Source organism: Heteronotia binoei, chromosome 4 (genome assembly GCF_032191835.1).
Source record: "Heteronotia binoei isolate CCM8104 ecotype False Entrance Well chromosome 4, APGP_CSIRO_Hbin_v1, whole genome shotgun sequence".
Lineage (NCBI taxonomy): Eukaryota > Metazoa > Chordata > Lepidosauria > Squamata > Gekkonidae > Heteronotia > Heteronotia binoei.
Window position 1 is genome coordinate 31,345,835 of NC_083226.1, and position 24,146 is coordinate 31,369,980.

The window sequence follows — 24,146 nt, forward strand, 5'->3', positions numbered from 1 at the left end:
GTCTAGTGCAATGGTGCTCACTCTGCAGCTCGTGATGAGCCACATTCACAGCTACCATCTACCAAAAGAGCCACATTTATGTCTATTCATGTCAGCCCTCCAACTCAAAGAAGGATTGCGGCATATGCTTTCCTTAAGCAGTGGCTGTTTCAACGTGGAACCATCTGCCAGACATAAGCCCTAGCAGGCAAGGGCCTTGCCGACTTTCCAAAAGCATGGGGCAGGTGCCATATTGGGAGAAAGGGCTCAGCTAGAGCCACAGGTAGCATATCAGAGAGCCACATGTGACTCCTTAATCAATGTCATTGGTTTAGTGGTAGAGCATCTCAAGTTCAATCTATGGCACCTCCATTTAAAAAGATACAGAGCAGGGCTGGGGAAGACTGCTGAATGAGACCCTAGAAGTCACTGCCAGCCCAGGTCTGGAGCCTGATAAACCACTAGAGAGGTGGATCCAACCATCCTTCCAGTAGCCTTCCTCCAGCTTAAGTGGTTCCTCCTGCAATAGTAGAGCCACTCACGTTGGAAGAAAGCTTGTCATACTGTAGGAGAGCCTCAAGCTTTGCTCAGCAGGGTGGTAGGACAGGGGAGTGGATCTACCTCAGTATAAGGCAAGTCTATGTCAGGTGCCAACTGCCCTAAATGTTCCAGATGGTGGATATTACGGTCACTTGTGGTTTTAGACAAAGAATCTACCATGGCGCACAGAAGACAGTAGGAAAATCTGACCAGGACTAATGAGCAGGTTTTTTTAAAATAAAGGGAAGGGACCATGTTTTGAATTTAGCAAGGGGTGAAAGGCTAGGAACATTGACTCTGCATGCTAATTGACTCCTCCAAGAATGAAGAAAGGGGCAAAGGGTTATTTACTGAGGCCAAGTTAACTAGCCATTTGGAACAAGCAGTTGCTTGGTCCCGCTAACAGTAGAGCACCAAGCTCATCAGTTTCTTGTTATTACTTTGACATCAGGCACTTTTATTAATACTTCTTTGAAAGCAAAATGTGAAAGTAACTGAATTTTGGGTTTTCATCAGGACCCTCAGATTTTGGATATTAGTGCTGACCAAGACAGAGTGAGACAGCTTCTAGCAGAGATGCAGGAGGTTCTTGATGAGTTACAGAAACGCGCATTCCAGTACAAATCATACCAGAAGAACTTTAAGGTAATTCATTTAGAGCTCCATGTATGTTGTCTTAATGGAAGTCTGCACTGTGATTTGCAGAACCTGGCATAAAAACATAAGTTATTAGGGTTCCAATCCTATGGTCACATACTTCAGAGCGACCGTGGCTTGAGAGGAAGCGGACTGTGGAATAGAAGCAGACAGATTTGTTTGTGCTATTGAACAGTGCTACTGCAGAACAGTGGTAGATAGAACATCCTGCGTAAGGCTGGCAGCAGCCCCATAGCTAGGGGCCACAGGGGGGAGGGGCCATGGGGAGCATGGGTGAAGGGGCTCTTTAAATTATGCACAAGGCTGGTGACTGGCTCCTGCCACCCCTCCCATCTGATTTTGACCTCACCGATCAGCTGATTTGTGGACCCTTTAAATGGCATGGGAGGGGGCAGCAGCCAGGGCCGGATTAAACCCTGTGGGAGTCCCTAGTCAAAATCTCGGGGGCCCCTCGCAAATTATCTCAGCGTTGGAGAGGCTGCCCCACTGTCTGTGGCCCCTGATGCAGCCTGCAGGCACCTTCTCAAAAGCCCCTTTGACAAAGCTGTGGGGAGAGGCAGAAAGAAGCAAACTTGGTGATGATGCCAGCAGCAGCTGCACCAAGCAAGTCGGGCAAAAAGTGGCTCAGTTGCTGGCTGCGCATGCAGGCTGGGAGGGCTGGAAGCAGGGGGGAAACTGGGGGCTGGGAGGAAGTCTGGCCCGAGGCCCGTAAAGGCATGGGGGCCCACAGGCCAGTGCCTACTTGGCCTCATTGTTAATCCGGCCCTGGCAGCAGCTGCTCTTGGGTGCCCCTCCCATGCGATGTAAATCATTCAGGTGGGAGTGGGGCAGTCCAGGGATGAGGGCGCCCCCAAAAACCCTGCCATGGGAGCCCTAGTTAGCTACAGGCCTGGCTGGCAGGCAGGCATGGTACACTTACATGCTTCTACCTCAGTTGGGTGATCTTGGGCCACTTGGAATTTCTCTGCCTAACCTTCGTCGCAGAGTTGCTTTAAGGATGAAGTGGGGGAAAAGAAAAAGAAAAACTCACCCTTCTCTGTGCTTCTTGTTGAAAGGGCAGGATTGAGAAGGGCTGTAGCTCAGTGGTGGAGTGAGTCTCAGTGGTAGACTTTTGTGTTCCAAAAGTCCCAGGTTCAACCTCCAGCATCTCCACTTAAATAGATCAGGTAACCTCTTCTTGAGATTCTGGAGAGCTGTTGCCACTCCGAGTAAACAGTATTGACCTTTTTTGTTTGTTTTTAACAGATTTATTTAGGGTAAAAGAGTAGTACAGAAACAACAATAAAAATACCATTGTTACAGCATGTAAAGTGAAGGACAAATAACCCAAATACAAGATAACTCATCATTTCTTATAGAAATAGATTTTAAAAACTTCATTTGTCTATAAATAGTTTTCCATGGAATAACATTGTTTTCAGTCAGATATTCAATAATTGAGAACCATATTGCTATAAAATGAAATTCATAAGTTTTTGAAGAAGGTAATCACACATTAACAGAAATTTTATGCGTAATAAAAAAATCCCATTTAAAAAAACAACAGTATTGACTTCGAAAAGACCAGTGGTCTGACTCAATGCAAGGCAGCTTTGTGTGTCCCTTTAGAAATATATCGTTTGTGTGAACTTTGTTGTTTAAGAAAAGTCACAAGCCTTGATTTTAGTTACTGTACTGGGTTTGAAGATTCCAATGTAACTTCAGTGCCAGCTCTTAAATCCTAATAAATCCAGTGAAGTTACTTCAATTCAAGAGTAACTGCTACTAAGTCCAGTGGAATTATCCAGTGTGTACACACACACTTTTGTCACTTCTCCAATACCCTTTACTTCAGGAGTACACAACGGTACAGAGTTTTGACACGAAACCTGATATACCAGGTATTAAGAACTATCCGTAGGAAGCAGTTGTCAAGCGTGCAGATGTTGTCAAGATCATTGCTACAACTTCAAGAATGATTCTTATGTCTGGCATAAGCACTGAATCCACAAGCATGACTTTTGTCTTGTCTCGGTGGCTAAGAGTGAATTCTCAGTCCAACAGTTTTCATTTCTTGCAGCTGAAACAACGAAGTCTCGTGACAAGTTGATGGGCCTTCTGGCTTCATCTTGTACTGTCACCTGTCCTTTTTTGTGTACGCACACGTGTGTTTCTGCCAGTAGATTGTAATGTCTGCATATCTTATATTATCCCACTCTTTCTCCAAGGAATGATACGGTAGCGGATATAGTTTCCCCTTCCTTTATTTTATCTTCTTAATAACTGTTGTGAGATCAGAGTAGATGAGGGCTGAGGAAGGAGGACTGGATCCAAGTCACCTAGTGAGGCTCATGACAAGCAGGGATAGAACCACTGCACCACTCCAGCTCATGGAAACTTGTGCCAGTAAATGTGTGGTGGTGGGGGTGTTAGGGTGCCACAACGCTGTTTTATTTATTTATTTACATTTTATACCCCTCCTGTGCAGTCTCAGAGCAGTTGCCAAGCAGGTGGTGCCTTTGAAGCCCATTACTTGCTTGAACTCTCCAATTCTCTTAAGTGCCATTAAGTCACACAGCCGACTTACAGAGATCCCAGCAAGGGGCTTTCAAGGCAAGAGATGAGCACAAGTGGGTTTGCCATTGCCTTCCTCTGCAGCGTCTCCTTTGGTGGTCTCCCATTTAAGTACCTACCCTGCTTAGCTTCTGAAATCCGATGAAATTGTGTGCTATGCGGCCTTCCAACTCTCCAGGTAACTGGTTGCGGTTGATTCTAAGCATTCAGTGGGTTTAACACTCAGTGCTTGCTAAGGGGGGGGGGGGAGTGGTTCGTATCCTTAGTAGTAAGTGGCAGCTGCTTGACAGCACTTTAACAAAGCAGATCTCCCCCCCCCCCCTCACAGTTTTATTCCTGACAGCAACAGCTGACTGTTGTCTTTGCTTTGTGCCTGGGGAGCTACTGATATTGCCTTGCCTTTTAGTGCTGTCCAAACAAAGTAATTATTTTTTCAGCTCTGTATATTAAAAACACTTCTAAGCATTTATATTAGCAGAGATTTCCTCTAGCTAAAGAAAACAGTGCTGTTTTTTTCCTCCCCAGAGAATAGAAAAGTTAGAACGGAGCTTGCTTGGAGGTCAAGAGCAGAGCTTTGTTCTTCATGTTAGGTAAACTGGGTTGATTTAATCCCAGTAGGCAGCCGTGTTGGTCTGAAGCAATAGAATAAAGCAGTAGATTTGTTTAGTGGGCTGCAATGGAGTATGAAATCATGTAAGATAAAACAGAATGGGAAGTATGAAAAGAATCATCTAAAGGCAGAGGTTATTTTTTTACGATTTTAATTTAAAATCAGTCTTGGTACCCTTGAAATTATTAAGTAAGAAAGGATCACCATAATACAAAAAAAACACTTGCATGTGTAAATGAAATCTGAAGCAGAAAGACATCGCCTGTCCTATCTATTTTAAATGGTAAAATAAATTTCTGCAACTTTATTCATCACCTCTTTAAAAGCTATCACTTTTACCAGACAGATATTTGATTTTGTGGTGGGAAAAGAGCTTCCATCTCCTGTGCATACAAAGTCCAGTGCTTTCCCCTTCCTTCGAGGATAACTGTGCCTTCCACTAGTGGGCCATGTAAAGTTGCTTTCAGAATCCAATCACTTTTAAGAACATGTCTAAGGCAACACTTTCCACCTCTGTTCATCATAATGGACTGGATATGTATTCCTTTATTGAGGCCACATTTGATACTTCAACAGGTTCTGTCTCTCTCTGTGAGAATACCCACAGCAAAGCAATCAACGGATAAAAGGAAGTACTTCTTCACCCAAAGGGTGATTAACATGTGGAATTCACTGCCACAGGAGGTGGTGGCGTCCACAAGCATAGCCACCTTCAAGAAGGGGTTAGATAAAAATATGGAGGAGAGGTCCATCAGTGGCTATTAGCCACTGTGTGTGTGTGTGTGTGTGTGTGTGTGTGTGTATATATATATATATATATATATATATATATATATATTTGGCCGCTGTGTGACACAGAATGTTGGACTGGATGGGCCATTGGCCTGATCTAACATGGCTTCTCTTATGTTCTTATGTTCTTAACCCAGGAATGTCCATATGCTGCCGTGGATTCCCTACCCCTTTGACAGAGCATGGTACATCAATATGTTTCATTAATGTTTCTTCTTGATAGTAGATTTTGAGAATTCCTCCTACCCTGAGCATCACTCTTACCAATGCAATCTTAAGTAGATGTACCCTTTGAAGCCTGTTGACTTAAGTGGATTTAGAAAGATAGAACATGGCTTACAATAGCATTGTAACTTTGGAATCTAGTCCATTTCCTGTATTATCATACTTAAATTTTCTAGTTCAGGCCACTAGCCTGGTGTTCTCTGATTCTCCATGTATTTTATTCCCAGTGCAACTTTTAAGTGGCTCTCCCCATCCCCATCACTGCTTTCACAATATATCCTGTAACTGAAAGGTTCTTCTTCTCACTGGCTGATGGAAACACTCAGCTTATTCGTATATTCCTGCCCAGAGAACAAGTGCAGGGTTAAACCTGGCTTGGATTCCCTCTAAAGACTGACAAAAATACATACCAATGTTCTGTTTCATAATCTGCAATTCTTTCTTGAAAGGTGGACATGACAAAGTTTGATGCTCTGGAGGAAGTTTGTGCAGAGCTGAAACTGAAACAGTTGTTATGGGATTCTCTCTCTGAATGGGCAGTGCTTTATGAAGACTGGATTGAGGTAATAAACTGCACTATTGCTCTTTAAATGACTCATGTGACAATTGTCCATAGAAATTTTTATTTAAAAATATAGAGATACATATTTTACAGGTGAGAGATCATTATATTACTAAAAATGCAATCCTAAAAAAACTTCCCTGGGGCTTAATAATATGGGGCTTATGTCTGAGTACTCTTTGAAGCCCACTCAATTTGATGGGCTTTGAAGAATACTACAGTACTTAGGATGGTACTGTTGATCAAAGGAAGCATTTTTTTAGTGTTGTTCTGTGAGTTCCTCATCTGCTATGCCCAAATTGAATTCAAGAGAGAACAAAAATCAGCAGGTAGCAACACTTTCAAAATTTCATAAACAGAATACCTGAATTTTCAAGAATTCACATTTAAATATATATGTGAGGACAGTTGTACATAGCATGCTGAAGTTTTGATACGTCATCCATAATCCTGGAACATATTTAAAGTTTATATTTTGCCATATAGGCAGTTCTTTCTCCTTTTTTGACATCAAAGGGCCCACTAGACCATGGCTAAGACAGGTAGCTACTGCGATTTAGGTAGTTATCATTGCTGATCTTCTTCTTAATATTATTTTTTTTCTCAGTAATTCAGATGCTTACTCAAACAAGGGGTTGGTTATTTCATTTTAAAATGTACTCTTTTTGCATGTATTCTTAAATACATTCTAAGCTTAGCTTGAGGGCGTTTGGAATAGCTCAAGATGGGTAGTATGTGAAGTTTTGAATTTCCAGACACATTTTTCTTCAAGGTAGGTTGTTTATTCGTCCCCTTTGTTTTTCCCCCCAGTTATGTAGAAGCCCTGTATCTTCTGTTATAGTAGCTGTTCTTTGATTTATGTTCACAAAAATTCTCAAATCTGTTGTAATCTATTGTTTATTTCAACATATCTCTTTCTACAGAGCAAATTTGATAGCTTGGATCCAGAATTATTGAATTCCCAAGTTGCTAAGTATGTTAAATATGTGACTCAGTTGGAAAAAGGTTTGCCGCCTAATAGCGTCGTTCCACGGCTCAAGGAGAAAGTGGAGCGGATGAAAGAAAAGGTACAAATGACTACATGAAATGACTCTCAGACATGTTTCATGTAATTTTATCAAGAACCATTTTCATATAAAAAATTCAGATTCTGTCTTATTAGTAATGATAATCATATTTATTATTCACAAAACCAGATAGCATATGAAGCACTAGGCATCTAGAAATTTTATCTCCAGACTGTTTCAGTGGTTGCATAATTTTATTGAAAGAGAAAGGACTGGTAGTGGGGTGGATTGAAACAGGGCTATGTTTCCTGTGCTGGATGAATTAAAATGACATCTTTCCTAATTTATTTTAGGAATTATTTAAAAAATCTTGGATTCTTGGGGCTACATAAGAGAAGCCACGTTGGATCAGGCCAATGGCCCATCCAGTCCAACACTCTGTGTCACACAGTGGCCAAAAAAACCCAAGTGCCATCAAGAGGTCCACCAGTGGGGCTAGAAGCCCTTCCACTGTGCCCCCCCCCCCAACACAAGAATACAGAGCATCACTGCCCCAGATAGAGAGTTTCAATAATAAGCTGTGGCTAATAGTCACTGATGGACCTCTGCTCCATATGCTTATCCATTCCTACAGATATGTATAGATGGTATTACTTACTTTCTTGAGGCTTTGTCCCTTACTCTGTACCTCAAAGTTCTTATACTGATTAAAAAAAAAAATAACCTGGGAATTCTGGAACTAGGAATGTATACCAAAATACTGCTTCATTTCTGAACTAATCATGAACCAATTGTATTACATTAGAATTTATTTATTTACTTACTTCATTTGTACCCTGCCTCTTTCTCTCCAATGAGAACCCAAAACACATCATTCTCCTCTGCTCCATTGCATCTTCACAACAAACCAGTGAGGTAGGTGAGACTGAGCATGAGTGACTGGCCCAAGGTTGCCAAGCAACCTTCCTTGGTTAAGGGGATTCGAACCTGGGTCTCATAGATCCTAGTCTGACACTCTAACCATTACTCATACTGACTGCCAGAATGATAAATCATGTCAAGAGGCCTCAAGTTTGAATTGATAGATGTTTTATTAATACTATAGTTAAGCCACAAATAGGGAAACTGAAAAGTGTTTGAAATATATTGAGAATCTGGGCTGCAGATAAAGCCACGACAGGAAACCAGTTCATTCAGCTCTCATCTCATAGACAATAAATAAGAACCCAAGAAGCAGCAATTACATAAGAAATTAGCTTTTTTTTAAAAAAAAAAAGAATCACATAAATAGGTTCAGAGAAGATATATTTAATTTTCTGTAAATAACCATTTTAACATTAAAAAGTTCATACCACTTTAATTGATTAAAAACAAAGGATTTGAAGAAGGAATAAAGCTGACAAATTATTAACATACCAGGTAGCAAAGCAAAAAATACAGATTCCACCATTAAAGGCAAGGGAGAAGGATTGCATCTGTGCCCTTGTGGATTATCTAGGAATTTATTAATGCCTATTTCATTTGTATAACCCATATTTAGATGGACTATTTGAATGTTTAAGTTAATTCAACGTTCCTGCAATGCCAGACAAAACATATGAGGACTTTGGAAGTTTTACAGTGCAGAGTTATGCTCTTCTAAGTCCACTGCAGTCATCTGGGCTGGAAGGTGTCTCTGCTTAGAGCAGAATTTTATGACTTTTGCAAGTCAAGACTTTTAACATTCAGATTCCAATTCCTGGGTTTAAGACTAAATAAAATAATTGTTAATTTTACTAAGGAGCAATGTGCAATAAACGTCATTGTGGTATCTGGGTATAAATCTCTCTTCTGGAGAAAGTAGCATTGTAGAGACTTTTTTTTTACATTATTCACATGTTTCCTAACCAGGAGCCTTATATGATCTGATTTATGTGACAGTGTGCCAGATAGACTGTCACAAATGTAAAGGATGTTGCATAACTTGTGGATTACCAAGTGCAACAGGAGATTCATGGTAAAATGTGGAATCCCCAGTGTTGCATCAGCTAATCATAGACAGTTTGTTGACAATCCGCATGCAGTTCAAGCTTATGGTATTAACTTTTAAAGCTCTCTGTGGTTTGGGACCAACATGTCTGCAAGACCTCGTCTCCCACTTTGTCCCCCCGAAGAACCTTGTGTTCTTTATACCAACATCTACCGGTGATCCCCGGCCCAAAAGATATCCACTTAGCCTCAACCTGATCTAGAGCCTTTTTGGCTCTGGCTTCAGCCTGTTGGAACAGTTTCCCAAGTGAGATCAGGACCCTGCAGGACTTATTCCACAGGGCCCGTAAAATGGAGATGTTCCTCCAGGACTTTGGTTGAGGTGGTGGGTACTAAATTATACTGCCCCCCCTCCACTCCTCTGTTCTACCAACCTGTTCTATCTCTTGGCACTACTGCAGGTACACCTTTGTGCTGTTACAGTGGGAGCTTTGCCACTTGTTGAAAATCCGAACATCTGAGCATACGTACAATGGGAAATTTTATAACTTAAACTACACTGAAGCCATCTTGTAATTTATGTTATGGTTGTATAGAGAGAAGGCAGGATGAAAATCAAGTCAAATAAATAATGAACTTCAGAGAGGAAGATAATTTGGATTAAAATCTGGTGTGTCTTACTTCTCTAGCTTCCTGTTATCACAGATCTAAGAAACCCTTGTTTGAAACCCAGACACTGGGCAATTTTGGAACAAGTCATTGGCGCAACATTAGTAGATGTGGAAAATCCATTAACCTTGGATAGACTTGTTCAGATCAATGCTTTTGAATATGGTCAGGAGATTCAAGATATTTCTGGGCAAGCCTCAGGAGAAGCGTCGTTGGAGATAATTCTCAAAAAGGTACTTTAAGTACTTTTTCCACGTTTCATGTCTTAATCCAGGAGTATTGAAAATACATTGTTTGCATTTGCTGTGTGGAGTTAACTAGCATGCATATTGAAATCACTAAGTAAAAGGTTATTTACAAATCAGAAAGCCTTTATTGCTTCTGGCCAAAATCTGTTGCAAGTTGTGAAAAAGAAGAAGAGAAACAATAAAATACAGAAGTACAAAGATACAAATCTCCAGACCTGAAAAGTAGCAGTATTAAAACAATGGCGTTTGTGGCTGTAACTTTAAGGACATTTTCCTGGAAGAATACCCCATGGAATACATACAACTTGCTTCAGAGTATACCAGGTTTAATTGCTTCCTAAATTCAAGAACATCTGATAGTTTCTCCTGAAATGGATGGCCTGTGCTAGCTCAATCTCATCAGATTTTGGAAACTAAACAGGGCCAGCTGTTGTTAGTACTTGGATGGAAAATCACCAGGGAAGTCCAGGGTCGCTACACAGAGGTGAGCAAAGGCAAATCACCTCTGAATGTCTTGAAAACTTCATGAGGGGGTCACCATAGGTCAACTGAGACTTGACGGCACTTTCACCACCATGATGATTTGAGTAAAAATGTAAAACATGGTGTATAAAGACTGAAGTAAGCTTACTAGGAAGTAAGAGTGGGAGTGAGGAAGTGTTTCCAATTTTTTCTCTCTTCATAGCTGTTTATATTTTTGTACGCTGTCTTGGATCTCTGTTAGTTTGTAATTTATTGATTTGTATTGTATAAGCATGCCGTATGTAGGAGTGGATTGGTCATTTACTTTACTGGGAGAAACATTGGTGGGCTGTTGCCTTAAGCCCTGGCGACTCCCATATTGTAGCCAAAGAAGCAGTGACTGGCAGAGGCCAAAGCATGGAGCTACTAGGCCTATATCCCTCTCCACCTGAGCCAGTGAAGAGAAATCTGAGAACAGCAGCATCCAGCATCACCCTGTGCCAGCAGTACCATATTCCTCTTTTCGCCCTGCTGTGACTAGGCCAGCAAAGAGGATCATGGTTACAGTGGTAGTCAGCTCTGCCAGTATTCCAGTGAGCACAGGCACAGTGGCCACCTTTTATTCTGTGTTGGTGTGGAACAGCTGGTGAGGAGGAACATGGGCACAGCAGTGACTGACATGTATCGCCCTGTGGGCACAGGTGTGGTGCAGCCAGCAAGGAGTAAGAATACAGCTAATTTTTTAAAAAAATAGTAAAAACAGAAAAGAAATTCATGCCTTCTCAGTTTTCTTAATTTGGATTTTGTGTGGGATATAGGAAAGATGCTTTCTTGGTAAACATCCCAAACGCTTTGGAGTCTAAGAGAATAATGTGGTAATCCTATTTTACGGAAATGAGAATTAACTAATAAATTGGTTTACATATAATCCATCTGGTCAATACAGCAAAAAAACCCAGCACTTTTTTCCCCTATCAGGTAGAAGATTCTTGGAAAACAATAGAATTCATTGTTCTTCCTCACCGTGATTCAAAAGATATTTTTATCCTTGGCGGCACAGATGACATTCAGGTAGGAAAATGCTCATGGTAAGGGGGTGAGCCAGTTGCCCCACTTTTCTTCCATTACTGTTCTGCAGTTCTATTATGTTTGAGTCTTTTTCCTAGAGCCTCCAGAAAGGAAATGATGGTTTTCAGGAAATTGGTAAAAGATTGGATGCAAGAAAAACATTCATTCCTTTGAGAATTCTGAATATATATATGCATTGATAAACAGACGGAGACAGACAGATAAATAAATAGGTATAGATATTTTAAAAAATAAATGAAAAAATTAATATTTATTTTTGTTGCCGTTTCCAAGAACTGCAACAGTACAGCATTGCTCTTGGGCAACATAAAAACAAGAAAAACTCCTTTCCAAAGTAGCCTTTCATATGCTGAAAAGCATATTTAAAAGGGCTAGTTGTGAACATAAAGAGCTAGCTGTTGTGGGGTTTCTGTTTTGCTGTTATGTTACTGATGAGTTCTGTTGCACCCTTCAGCAACATTAAAACATTCAAATAAATGAATGAATATGGTTTTAGGTACATCTAGGGTTACTTTTGAAGGGGTCATTTTATTTTTTCCTCTTTCTGGCCCTATACTTTAGGGATAGAACTCCAGAACAACTGTAGATTTTATGAATAACCCCATATGTGCTTTAAGAGCAGACAAGATAGCTTAGAACAAAAGCCTTCAATCTCAAAAGTTTATACCCCAAAATTCTTGTTGGTCTCAAAGATGCTCCTGGACTTGAATTTAGCTTTTCTACTGCAGACCAACATGACTACCCTCTGAAACCATGTTTATATACTACTCAGGGCTTTTTTTGGTAGCAGAAAACTCTTTTGCATATTAAGCCACACACACCCTGATGTAGCCAATCCTCTAAGAGCTTACAGTATGCTCTGTAATAAGAGTCCTGTAAGCTCTTGGAGGATTGGCTACATCCGGTTGTGGGGGGGAGACATAATATGCAAAGGAGTTCCTGCTACAAAAAAAGTGCTGATAATACTGATTTTTGGTAATGTGCAATAATTCAAATAAATGTTATTAAGTATTGTTGATTCATTTTAACACTGAACTAGATGGTGCAGGCTGACCTAACCCTGTCAGATCTCAGAAGCTAAGCAGGGTCAGCCCTGGTTAGTACCTGGATGGATAACCACTAAAGAAGTCCAGGGCTGCTGTGCAGCGGCAGGCAATGGAAAACCACCTCTGTGTGTCTCTTGCCTTGAAAACCCTGTAGAATCACCATAAGTCGTATGCAAATGTCTTGTTCCTTCGAAAATCCAGTAGGGTCCCCATAAGTCAGCTGTGACTTTCCACCCCCAATTCATTTAAAAGGTCAGTGATTAATCACCTGCAAGCTTTTTAGTTGGTTGTCAGCCCAAGAAAACATATCGCTGTCTGCTCAATTAATACTTTGTACCTTACTCCAGTGCCATTCTAAGCAGATCTACTCGGAATCCTATTTATATCTATTCGATGTGGTTTATTCCCAGGATAATGTTTTTGGTATTGCACTGTTAGTGTACTGTAGCTGAAACTCATTTTGTTTCCCCAGTTAACTCTCTTCCTTTTAATGAGAAACTCAGCCACCAAAAATACTTTTTTTTTTTTTACTTCAAGGTCATTTTGGATGACAGTACTATTAACGTAGCAACAATAGCCTCTTCACGATATGTCGGCCCTCTGAAACCACGGGTTGATGAATGGCAGAAGCAGCTTGCTTTGTTCAGTCAGACATTGGTGAGTATTACACTACAAAAGAATTTCTTATTGTCTCTTGGTGCCATGCCTTAAAGCAGAGAGGTAACCTTGAAAATGTTATCTCATTTACACCTGAATGGCATCTGAGAACTGCAGTTGCTGGATGGTTGCAAATTGATATAAATTACCAAGAATACACAGTGAGAAGATACAGTTATATGGCTATCTAGTCTTTTCTTGTGTAAGAGAAGTAGTCAGGAGGTCCCAGTAATCCTAGAAAGAGAAATAGGCACAAAGATAATATATATTTGGTAGAGATGTCAATGGAGTGACATTTGCAGAACAAGAGAAAATAACGTGCCTTTAATCTTTGACAGGTTAGTGTTTAAACATCAGTTAAGTGAAAGACAAATAACTGCAGTGGCAGATTCTTGATTGGCTGTTTTTGTGTGGTCATTCATAGCTCGGAAAAGAGACATGCTTTTAGCATTATTTGAAGATAATACTAAGTTAACTGAAGATATGTGAAACATTTTTCTTAACGAGGTCTTGAAAAGTTTAGAGTTGATAACTGCTATTCAGCATTGAAAAATGGAAAAAAATAATTATTTTGAGGGAGGATAATCTCAATTCTTCTTATGACGTTTTGGTCTTATGCAAAAAAAAATTGTTGGAAGTACAGTGACTAGTATTGTCCCTGAAATCATAAGTGTAACATATTTTGCTTATTTATATTCTGCTCCCCCCCCCCCCCCCCCGAGGGGACCCCAAGCTACCATTGCAGAACAAAATAGAACAGAAGCAAACAGGAAAAGGAGAAGCTTCTGAGTAATGAGAGGTCATGTCCAGGCAGTGTGATGTAGTGGTTAAGAGCACGGACTCTAATCTATGAGAATTGGGGTTGATTCCCCACTCCTCCGCACAGCTGCTGGCATGACCTTGGGTCAGTCACAAACTCTCTCAGAGCTGTTCTCTTAAGAGCAGTTCTTGAAAGAGCTCTCTGAGCCCCACCTCCTTACAGGGTGTTTGTTGTGGGAAGAGGAAGGGAAAGGAAGTTGTAAGCTCTGAAATTCCTTTGGGTAGTGAAGGGTGGGGTATAAATCTAATCTCCATCTCCTCCTCCTCCTCCTCCTCCTCCCTCCTCCTCCTCCTCCTCCTCCTCCTCCTCCTCTTCTTCTTCTTCTTCTTCTTCTTCTTCTTCTTCTTCTTCTTCTTCTTCTTCTTCTTCTTCTTCTTCTTCTTCTTCTTCTTCTTCTTCTTCTTCTTCTTCTTCTTCTTCTTCTTCTTCTTCTTCTTCTTCTTCTTCTTCTTCTTCTTCTTCTTCTTCTTCTTCTTCTTCTTCTTCTTCTTCTTCTTCTTCCCCCCCCCCCCCCTTCAGTTCATGCTTCTGGTTATGCCAAGGGGCAAAGAGAACAAATTCGGTGAGCTGTTATTCAGCTAGCCAGCCAGCTAGCAGGATCTTCCCCAGATCCTCCTATGCCAGACACCAACCTTGTTCTATTTATCATGAATGCCTTAATCATCAATCCTGTCACTATACATGCTACACTGTGCCTCCCCATCCCCATTAATAGAGAGGGCAGTGAAACACATGCCTCTCTTTTGTGCTTGGAATACCTCCATTGTTTCAGCCCATACTTACACTTATTTGGAATGAACTTCTGATTACTCTGAAAGGATAAAATAAGAAAAAAATAGATTCAGGTGGGTAGCCATGTTGGTCTGAAGCAGCGGAACAAAGTTTCAATCTAGTGGCATCTTTAAGACCAATAAAATTTTATTCAAGGTATAAGCTTTTGTGTGCTAGCACACTTCTTCAGATACCCTGAATAAAATAAGTAAATATAATTAAGGATAGTGGCAAAAATAATCCTAACCACCCAAGGAGAATCTTAAAAGTTTATAGGATTTTTCAGTTTATATGGCTGAGAAAATGGTGATCAAGTCAAGGAAATAGGAGGAATATCTGCTGTGCTGATGATGAAAATGTCCAGTTATAAAGTGACGCAGATTGTAAAAGACCTTGTTGATCTCTTACACAAGAGGAATATGGGTATGCATTCAGCAACAGTATTGCTCTAGACGAAGAAATTTTATACATTTATTTGTAAACTAAAGCACTATATATCTTAACTACAGATGTTCTCACTATGAACTGGGCTAAACAGCTCTCTTCCTCCCTCAGTAACAAGGGCAGAGACTGAGGAGCTTCCTTTCATAGGCAGAAAACTAGAACCGGAGACCACAACACCTTCATACGTTGCATTTGTACAGTCCACTGAGGATCACAAAGCCACTTCTGCTCTTTGTTTTGTTTTTCTAATTTAGAAGGCTATCTAAAAGCATTTCTTTATTTTCCAGGAAGAATGGCTGACATGTCAGAGAAACTGGCTCTACTTGGAAAGTATTTTTAGCGCCCCCGATATTCAGAGACAGCTGCCGGCAGAAGCAAAGATGTTCCTGCAGGTGGACAAGTCCTGGAAGGAAATTATGAGAAAAGTGAATCGTCTGCCAAATGCCCTCCGAGCAGCTACTCAGCCTGGTATTAACTTGTCTGAAGTAGCAACCTCCTGGCCATAATAAAATAAGATCCTTGTGTGTATTGTTTGGGGGGGGGGGGGGGAAACAAAAACAGGCCGTAAATGCTGTGCCAGGGCTTATTGTCATTATTTTTGACAAGCCATGCCTATGTTCACAAGGCGGATATTTGTCTGTGGGGTACTTTACTCTACCGCAGTGATTTTCAACAGCCACTTTGCTTAATACATGTAAGCAACCTAGTAAGAATGTGATTCTGCTTTATCTTTTTTAAATACACAAATGAGCCTTCTCAGACATCCTGCATTTTCTTCTTGTATTGTAACTGATATCAATCTTATTGTTTCATGTAGTCTTTTTTGCCTTTTCCGGAACCAGCCTGGTGGAACATTCTCCCAAGTGAGACCAGGGACTTAGTATAATTTTGCAGGGCCTGCAAACAGAACTGTTCCACCAGGCCTTTGGTTGAGGCGACGGGTAACTGGCTATATTGGCCTCCCCTGCTGTAATCTGCCTGTGCTGCACATTGCACCAGTTATGCAATACGTGATGGCCTGGCCTACTTAGATATGCGGGCCCTAGTGCATATTTGCAGTACAACCGTGGAACTTGGTTGACTTTGCTGGTTTTTAGCTCACCACCTTTGTTAATGAACTAAACTTCTAGGTCAGGGATGTTAAACATGCAGCCCGGTGGCTGAATCAGGCCCCCGGAGGGCTGCTATCAGACCCCCGAGTAACTGGCTGTCATCTGCTTCCTTCTCTCTCTCTTGCTTCTTTCTGCATAACAGCTTGCTTTGCAAGATTTGCTCAATCGCACAGGAACTACAGAGCAAAACTTCTGTTTTCCTCCATTGGCTGAGGCTCCTCCCTTAGGGAGGAAGGGGAGGAGGGATAGCTTGCTTTGCCAGGCTCTCTCAATTGTACAGTAGAGCTACTGAGCCAAGCCTCTCTTCCTTCTATTCACTGAGGCTCTTCCCCTTCCTGGTTCCCTGGGGAAGGAAGGAAAGAGAGACAGCTTCTTTTGTCCAGTTCCCTGGATCCCATGGGAGAAATGCAAAGAAAGCACCTTTAAGATAGATGAGTGCTAATGTTTTAAGGGTTTTTTTTTAAAAAACCCTTTTAATTGTGTTTGTGTCTGTGTCCTTTATAAAGTTTATATCTCTGCTACCTAATCTTAAAAAGGTACACACATGGCCCAGTCTGACATGACCCGGCCCAACAAGGTCTTATTTATGTCAGATTCGGCCCTCATAACAAATGATTTTGTTCTAGGTTTTAGTTTCTGATTTTATGCAGAACTGTTTATATTTGTCTTACTATCATAACCCGCTTTGAGTCCATTTGCAGGAGAGGCCAGAATAGTAATCTCAAGTAATAAAGTATAAAATATGCTCCTGCCCAGGAATTAAGATCTCAGGAGAGGCCCTCTTAACTGTCCCATTAACCAAAAAAGCTCATCTGGCGGGTACACGAGAGAGGACCTCTTCAGTGGCAACTCCACAGTTATGGAACAATCTCTCCAGGGGGGTGTCCCTGTCCAGTCTTGATCCTTAGCTGAAAACTTATATTCAGAGTGAAATTCAATTTGTTTAATTTTTCTGCCTATTGGCAGTTTTAAATTATAATTTTAATCCATAGCCGTTTATGTGTTTTATGTAGTTTTATGTTCCATTTATATTGTAAGATGGCTTGAGTTCCATAAGATAGAAAGGCAGCTAATAAATTAATAGATTTCATTAGCGTGCATAACATTTGAAGGCAGTCTGCATTACAATTTTCTTTTCCTTCTCCTTTTTCAATCCAGTACACGTGCATGCCTTTTTATTTTCAGTGTGCAAGTTTATTAAATGTTGCTTCTCCAATACAGGCCTGTTAGAGACCTTCCAGAATAACAATGCCCTTCTTGATCAAATTCAGAAGTGCCTGGAGGCATATTTGGAGTCCAAGAGAGTTATCTTCCCCAGGTTAGTTGTGACTGAGTAAAAAATAATGAAGTCTGAACACTGTGGTTTTTTTCTTATAATGAGGGATATGGTCTAGCTACAGCTGAGCATTTTGTAGTCCAGTTGATTTCATGGAAGAGTTAAACATTGTTTTCAATGGGAAAGGTAATTCTTTTCATTCCAATCAGTGATGACCTAAATGCATTCAGCTTCAGCTGGATCATGTTCCTAAGGGTTTAAGTTGTTGGAAATAGTGTACAATGTAACTGCTTGATTCGACCTGATGTAGTCTCCAGTCTTACATTTGTTTGTTAATAAGTTCCACTGAAATAAGTGAGAGTAATTTATTTTACAATAGAGTAGGACAGGGGTGTCAAACATGCAGTTCGGAGGCCGAATCAGGCTCCTGAAGGGCTCCTATCAGGCTCCCGAGCAACTGGCTGTCATCTGCTTCCTTCTCCCTCTCTCTTGCTTCCTTCTGCATAACAGCTAGCTTTGCAAGGTTTGCTCAATTGCACAGGAGCTACAGAGCAAAACCTCTATTTTCTCCATTGGCTGAGGCTCCTCCCTTGGGGAGGAAGAAGGGAGGAATTGCTTGCTTTGCCAGGCTCTCTCAGTTGCACAGCAGAGCTACTGAGCTAAGCCTCTCTTCCTTCTATTGACTGAATCTCCTCCACCACCCACCCCAGTCCCTGGAGAAGGAAGGAAAGAGCCAGAGCTTCCTTTGCCCAGTTCCCTGGGTCCCATGGAGAAATATAAAGAAAGCACTTTTAAGAGCAATGAGTTCTAACATTTTAAGCATGTTTTAAGTTTTTTAACAAATATATATTTGTATTTGTCTGTGTTCTTTATAAAATTTATATCTCTGCTACCTGATCTTAAATAGGTACAATCATGGCCCAGCCCGACATGGTTTGGCCCAACCAAACAAGGGCCGGCCCAACAAGGTCTCTTTTATGTCAGATCCGACCCTCATAACAAATGAGCCAACACCCCTGGAGTATGCCATCTGCCCGCCTTGAGCTGGATAGCCCAGTCTAGCTCAGTCTTGTCAGATCTTGGAAGCTAAGGAAGGGTGGCCTCAGCTAGTATTTGGCTGGGAGACAGTTAAGGAATAGCAGAGTTGTGATGTGGAGGCAGGCAATGGCAAACCACCCCTGAACGTCTCTTGCCTGGGAAACCCCATTAGGTTACCATAAGTCAGCTGTGACTTGAAGGCAAAAAAAAGGCCTTTTGCCTAAAATTACCCTGTTTTATGTAAAATATAATTTTATAAATAAGCAAAATACGTTTTCAAAAATTGCACTTTTAACATTTCTATTATCATCTCCATGTAGGTTTTACTTTCTATCGAATGATGAACTTTTGGAGATTTTGGCTCAGACTCGCAATCCTCAAGCTGTTCAGCCCCATTTAAGGAAGTGCTTTGATTCCATCTCTAAACTGGAATTTGCTCTTATGGCTCCAGCCGAGGGAGAAGAAAAGGTTCTCACCAATGATATTTTAGCAATGTTGTCACCAGAAGGGGAGCGGGTAAGCAGTTGTTTAATAACAGTCTCTCACGATGGGCTGTAAATGTCTAGGAAAGGACAGCTGGTATATCGCAAGTAGTGATGCATGATTCTGTCTGCCCTCTTCATTTCACACTACTCAGCAAATAGCTTGGTTTAGCCCAATCCCGAGTACAAGTATTCAGATCCTCTTGGTGCTCCTAATGATAAGAGGCAGGTAGTTGGCTAAAAGGCAGGAAGATTCTCTTTTCTGCTCTCTTTACCTTCCCTTCGGGTTCCACAGATGCTGTGTTTTCTGATTGGAAGCTCCCTTGTGTGTATGGGAGGGAGCATGCCATGCTTCACTGGTATATAGACACACTGCACACCCATTGGAATGCATGGGTTCCAATAGAAAAGAGTAAGAGTCCAGTAGCACTTTAAAGCTAACATTTGTAGTAGGGTATGAGCTTTCATGAATCACCGCTCACTTCTTCAGATACTGCTAGAATGTGAGTCCATCTGTCCTATATATTGGAGGGTGGAATGATTTCAGATGCCAAATGACACTAGCAGGCAAATGACAGTAGTAGGTGTGATTGGATTAGGTGTGATATACAGAGAGAGGCGGTAGGCACTTCTGTTGTCATCTGCCTGCTAATTCATAGCATTCTAGCCTGTATCTGAAGAAGCGAGCAGTTACCCATGAAAACTCCTAACCTGCCACAAATCTTGTTAATCTTCAAGGCGCTACTGGACTCTTACTCTTTTCTACTGCTGCCCAACATGGCTACCCAACTTGATCTATCTCTGTGGGTTCCAGAAGCTACCCATGGTGAGGGATGGAAGCATGAGAGAATGGCAGTCATTCACTTCCACTGTAGGAATAAACTCGCTCCTACCTCTACACTGGCTTTTGCAGCTCGGCCTCATGTGCATTACCCTGTCCAGCATTTTGTTTTTGGTCACCTTGGGAAGCTGGGCTGAAAGTGAAGAGTAGAATAATAGCTGCTTCGACCTTCACTAAACCTAATCATGATGTCCTGGTGCTCCAGTGTGGGTCCACACACAAAAGAAAGAAAAGGTTCTCCATAGCCAGGAAAATCTCCAGGTGTGCAATGAATAATAATTGCAATGAATAATAATTCATTGCACCCCAACTCCTCTGCTCGGTTGGGACCCCTGCCAGAGGATTAATCTAGTCTGTTCATAGATCAGAGACACATAAACAGGATAGGGCATCAGAGTGACTGGTAAGGATACCTTTCGCCGTAACAGCCATGTTGGAAGGGAAGCATCTGCTGTGGAGCCTGAGCAGAATGGGATTAGATAAAAGCTATTTTCCTGTGTATCTCCTGGCACAGCATAGACTTTGAATGCTTCCCATCTGCCTGCAGCTGGTGGTTGACATACACATTCATATTTTTCTGTGACTCTTGAAGCATACTCAGTTCTCATTAGGTTTTTTTTTTTGGGAGGGGGGTGTTTTTCTGCTTCTGGTTAATTTACAAATGCATATGTTTTCCACATAATTGAGGATCCCCAGATATTAATGAGGGGTGTCAAACATGCGGCTCGGGGGCCGAATCAAGTCCCTGGAGGGCTCCTATCAGGCCCTAAGCAACTGGCTCATCTGCTTTCTTGTCCCTCTCTCTTGCTTCCTGCTGCATCTCGCCTTGCTTTGCAAGGCTTGCTCAATCACACAGGAGCTACACAGCAAAACCTCAATTTTCTCCATTGGCTGAGGTTCCTCCCCCTCCTAGTCCCCTGGGGAAGGAAGGAAAGAGCCAGAGCTCCCTTTGCCCAGTTCCCTGAACCCCATGAGAGAAATACAAAGAAAGCACCTTTAAGACCAGTGAGTGCTAATGTTTAAAGCATGTTTTATTTTAATATATTTTTAAAAATCTTTAGTCTTATTTGTCTGAGTCCTTTAAAAAGTTTATATCTCTGCTACCTAATCTCAAATAGGTACACACATGGCCCGGCCCGACAAGGTCTCATTTATGTCAGATCTGGCCCTCATAACAAATGAGTTTGACACCCCTGTATTATATTAATATCTTGTGTGTGTGTGAATTGTTTAACTCTTCTTATAAGTGGCATGAGCCACTATTTCACTTTTAAATGTAGGGAAATCTGGCTGGTCACTTTTATTGTGGTGTTAATAATTTTAAGAGAAACATATACTTGCTGTGCTATGAATTTAAAGAGTAGGATAAAGATTAAATGAAACAATTGCTTTTTTTAAAGGTCGGCTTAGGAAAAGGACTTAAGGCCAGAGGAAATGTTGAAGACTGGCTTGGCAAAGTCGAAGAAGCAATGTTCACTTCCCTTAGGCGCCTCAGCAAAGCTGCCATTGCTGATTATCAGATAAAGGAGAGAGTAGAATGGGTTGTGGCTGGACATCCCTCTCAGGTAATGGCAGTCATTTGAGCTTACAGGCACTCAGGTTGGTTGGTTTGTTTTTCCCTGTCCAGTCAGTCTTATTGAGCCCTGACTTGAAAAGTCTAGGGGCTAGCCTGATCTCATCAGATCCCAGAAGCTAAAAAGGGTAGGCCCTGGCTAGTATTTGGAGACCTCCAAGCAATACCAGGGTTGTGTGTGGCAGCCAGTCATTGACTAATCAACACTGAACATCTCTTGCCTCGAAAACCCTATGGGGTTGCCATAAGTCAGCTGTGACTTGACAGCACTTTCCACTGCCAAATCTTGCAAAGTGTCCAGGATGGCGATCGTATGCTTAAACATGCCCATGTACCTACTGATGGAATTTCCCAAATCGGTCCCCTTTGTAGCTTTTATCCTTGCTAGAGGTAGCTGTTTACCCTGAACAAAAAATGGCAAAGACCAAGGGCTCCCATGTAACATCCATTGAACAAATGGGAGCTGTACAGGAGAACAGCATTCTTGCTAGCTTCCATTCAGTGGGACTTGTACAGGAGAAATTCTCAGCAGGATAAGGAGAAGACACTGTATATGCTGTAGTCAGAAGTTACCTTCGTTAACAGACACCAGATGTCTCTATGTTCTGCTGTGTTTTCTTTGCACAGGTTGTGCTCACCATTTCTCAGCTCATGTGGTGCCGTGATCTAACCCAGTGTTTAGAAGGAGAGGATGTTGATCATTTAGAAGCTTTGACAGAATTTGAAACTGAGAACTTTGATGTGAGTTTTCATACCTCTCAGTTTTTCAAAGAAATCATTATTTGGGCTTTTCCTGTGCGTTATTGCTATAGTCTCTTTTAAAATAATCCATTAGGGTAATACCTTTTTATTGCAATGGATCACTTTCAGTTTATCTGCAGACTACTCAAGTATGTTGTGCTCGATGCAAAATGATTTCAGTCACAGGCTGGGGGGAATGAATTCTTTATCCAAATAATGTCAGAGTTCTCACTTTTACTGCCCCTTAACAATCTGAAGACGTGAGCAGTGACCCTACCACAAACTTTGTAAGTCTAAGGCTAGTAGAAGATAGAAGACATTGGATTTATATTCCACCCCCCACTCTGAATCAGAGCAGCTCACAATCTCCTTTATCTTCCTCCCCCACAACAAACACCCTGTGAGGTGGGGGGGGGGGGCTGAGAGGACTCTCATAGCAGCTGCCCTTTCAAGGACAACTCCCATGAGAGCTATGGCTGACCCAAGGCCATTCCAGCAGCTGCAAGTGGAGGAGTGGGGAATCAAACCTGGATCTCCCAGATAACAGTCCGTGCACTTAACCACTACACCAAACTGGCTGTCCTGGGCTTTTACTCTTTTCTACTATCCTATAACATAGATGCTTAAATGAGTCATAGTAGTTTCGATCACAAAATATGGAAGCATGTTTATGTTTAGGGAAATTGGCATGTATGATACTCTGTTTCATTTTATAATTGCGGTATCTTTGTCAGTCTTTTGATTTCCTATTTGCTTTAGGGTATGGTGCTATGTTTGATTGGGTTACATATTTTGAATGCTTGAATTCTATCCTTTTAACCTATTATCCTTTTGGGGAAAATAAATAGAAGTCTTGTGGTAGAGATTTTTCTTAGAAGCTATTTTACTGCCCAGACCATAAAAAGAGTTTATGCAGATAGACAAGAGGCATATTCTATTTAGGCCTACTTGAATCCATGTCTTGAAGACATAAAACAGGGCTAAATAAACATCTCTCAAGGGTTAATTTTAAAGGCTTCATAAAACAATGGGCAGTCTCACAAATGCTTTGGAGCCTTGGACAAAAGATGCTGTGCAATCCAGGAACTTGTCAGAATAAACTCCAGGGAGCTTCTCTGTTCTCCAAGTTTAAACCTTAATCCTATTTTCATTAGTTTGCCATCCCATGATTGGGGGGGAGGGAGCGGTGTTCCTTCCATAAGCCTCAGTGCATGTAAAACGTTTTATAGTTATATGTATAAAATGTGGATGATAGTGGACTGTTTGTGCTAGGAAATGTACATGGGAGTATGTCCTTGCTGGTTCCCCTAGATCTCTCAGAAGCATTGTGTGTTATAGTATACATCAGAAATACCTTGCTAAATTGGGACTGAATGGCACTATTTTATATTGCTCTAATCCTTCTTGAAGAGTAGGTGCCAACAGGTAGTACTGGGGAATTCTGTTTTACCCATTAGCATTTGTTATGCAGGATGCCTCAAGGTTCCATCTTGGTCCTCATTCTGTTTAACGTGTGTGTGTGTGAGACAACTAGATGAAGTTGTCTGAAGGTCTGAGCTGCAGTGTCTGGGATTAGATGAATGCAATTAAATTAAACCTTAATGCAGACAACGTGCTGGATCTTGTGGATCTCTTCTGTTAGCAGAAGTGTTTTCCGCTGGTGGAAGGAACCTTTTCCTAATACAAAAGGCTGATTTTCTTGAATCAGAGAGCAGCACCTTCTACTAGAAGACAGTGCTTCCGCCAATGGAATAGGTCCACTACATCCAACTCTTTATGGAGAAACCATTGACTGGAAATGCAAGTAATTTAAGAACAGGTATATTGTTTGAGATGGATGGGGCTGTCCCTAAAATTTAAATTTTAATCCGGGAGTTTAAAATTTTATTGGATCAGTTTTAGGACAGAAACCTAAATGAGTATTCGCTTTTGTGGTGGAATAGCCTGCTCTGGCATGTGGGTCCTATTCCACCAAGGTAGCTGG

The 24,146-nt window shown here is 41.4% G+C and overlaps 1 protein-coding gene across 1 annotated transcript in view; it reads left to right on the forward strand.

The window, feature by feature from the left end:
* DNAH6 (dynein axonemal heavy chain 6) overlaps positions 1–24,146 on the forward strand; it is a 239,754-nt gene that overhangs the window by 23,905 nt on the left and 191,703 nt on the right. Inside the window, 11 exon segments of the mRNA XM_060237063.1 lie at positions 1,036–1,164; positions 5,806–5,919; positions 6,842–6,985; positions 9,583–9,795; positions 11,251–11,343; positions 12,945–13,064; positions 15,387–15,567; positions 17,433–17,529; positions 18,846–19,041; positions 21,249–21,413; positions 22,049–22,162. Coding sequence (XP_060093046.1) covers positions 1,036–1,164; positions 5,806–5,919; positions 6,842–6,985; positions 9,583–9,795; positions 11,251–11,343; positions 12,945–13,064; positions 15,387–15,567; positions 17,433–17,529; positions 18,846–19,041; positions 21,249–21,413; positions 22,049–22,162 — 1,566 coding nt within the window.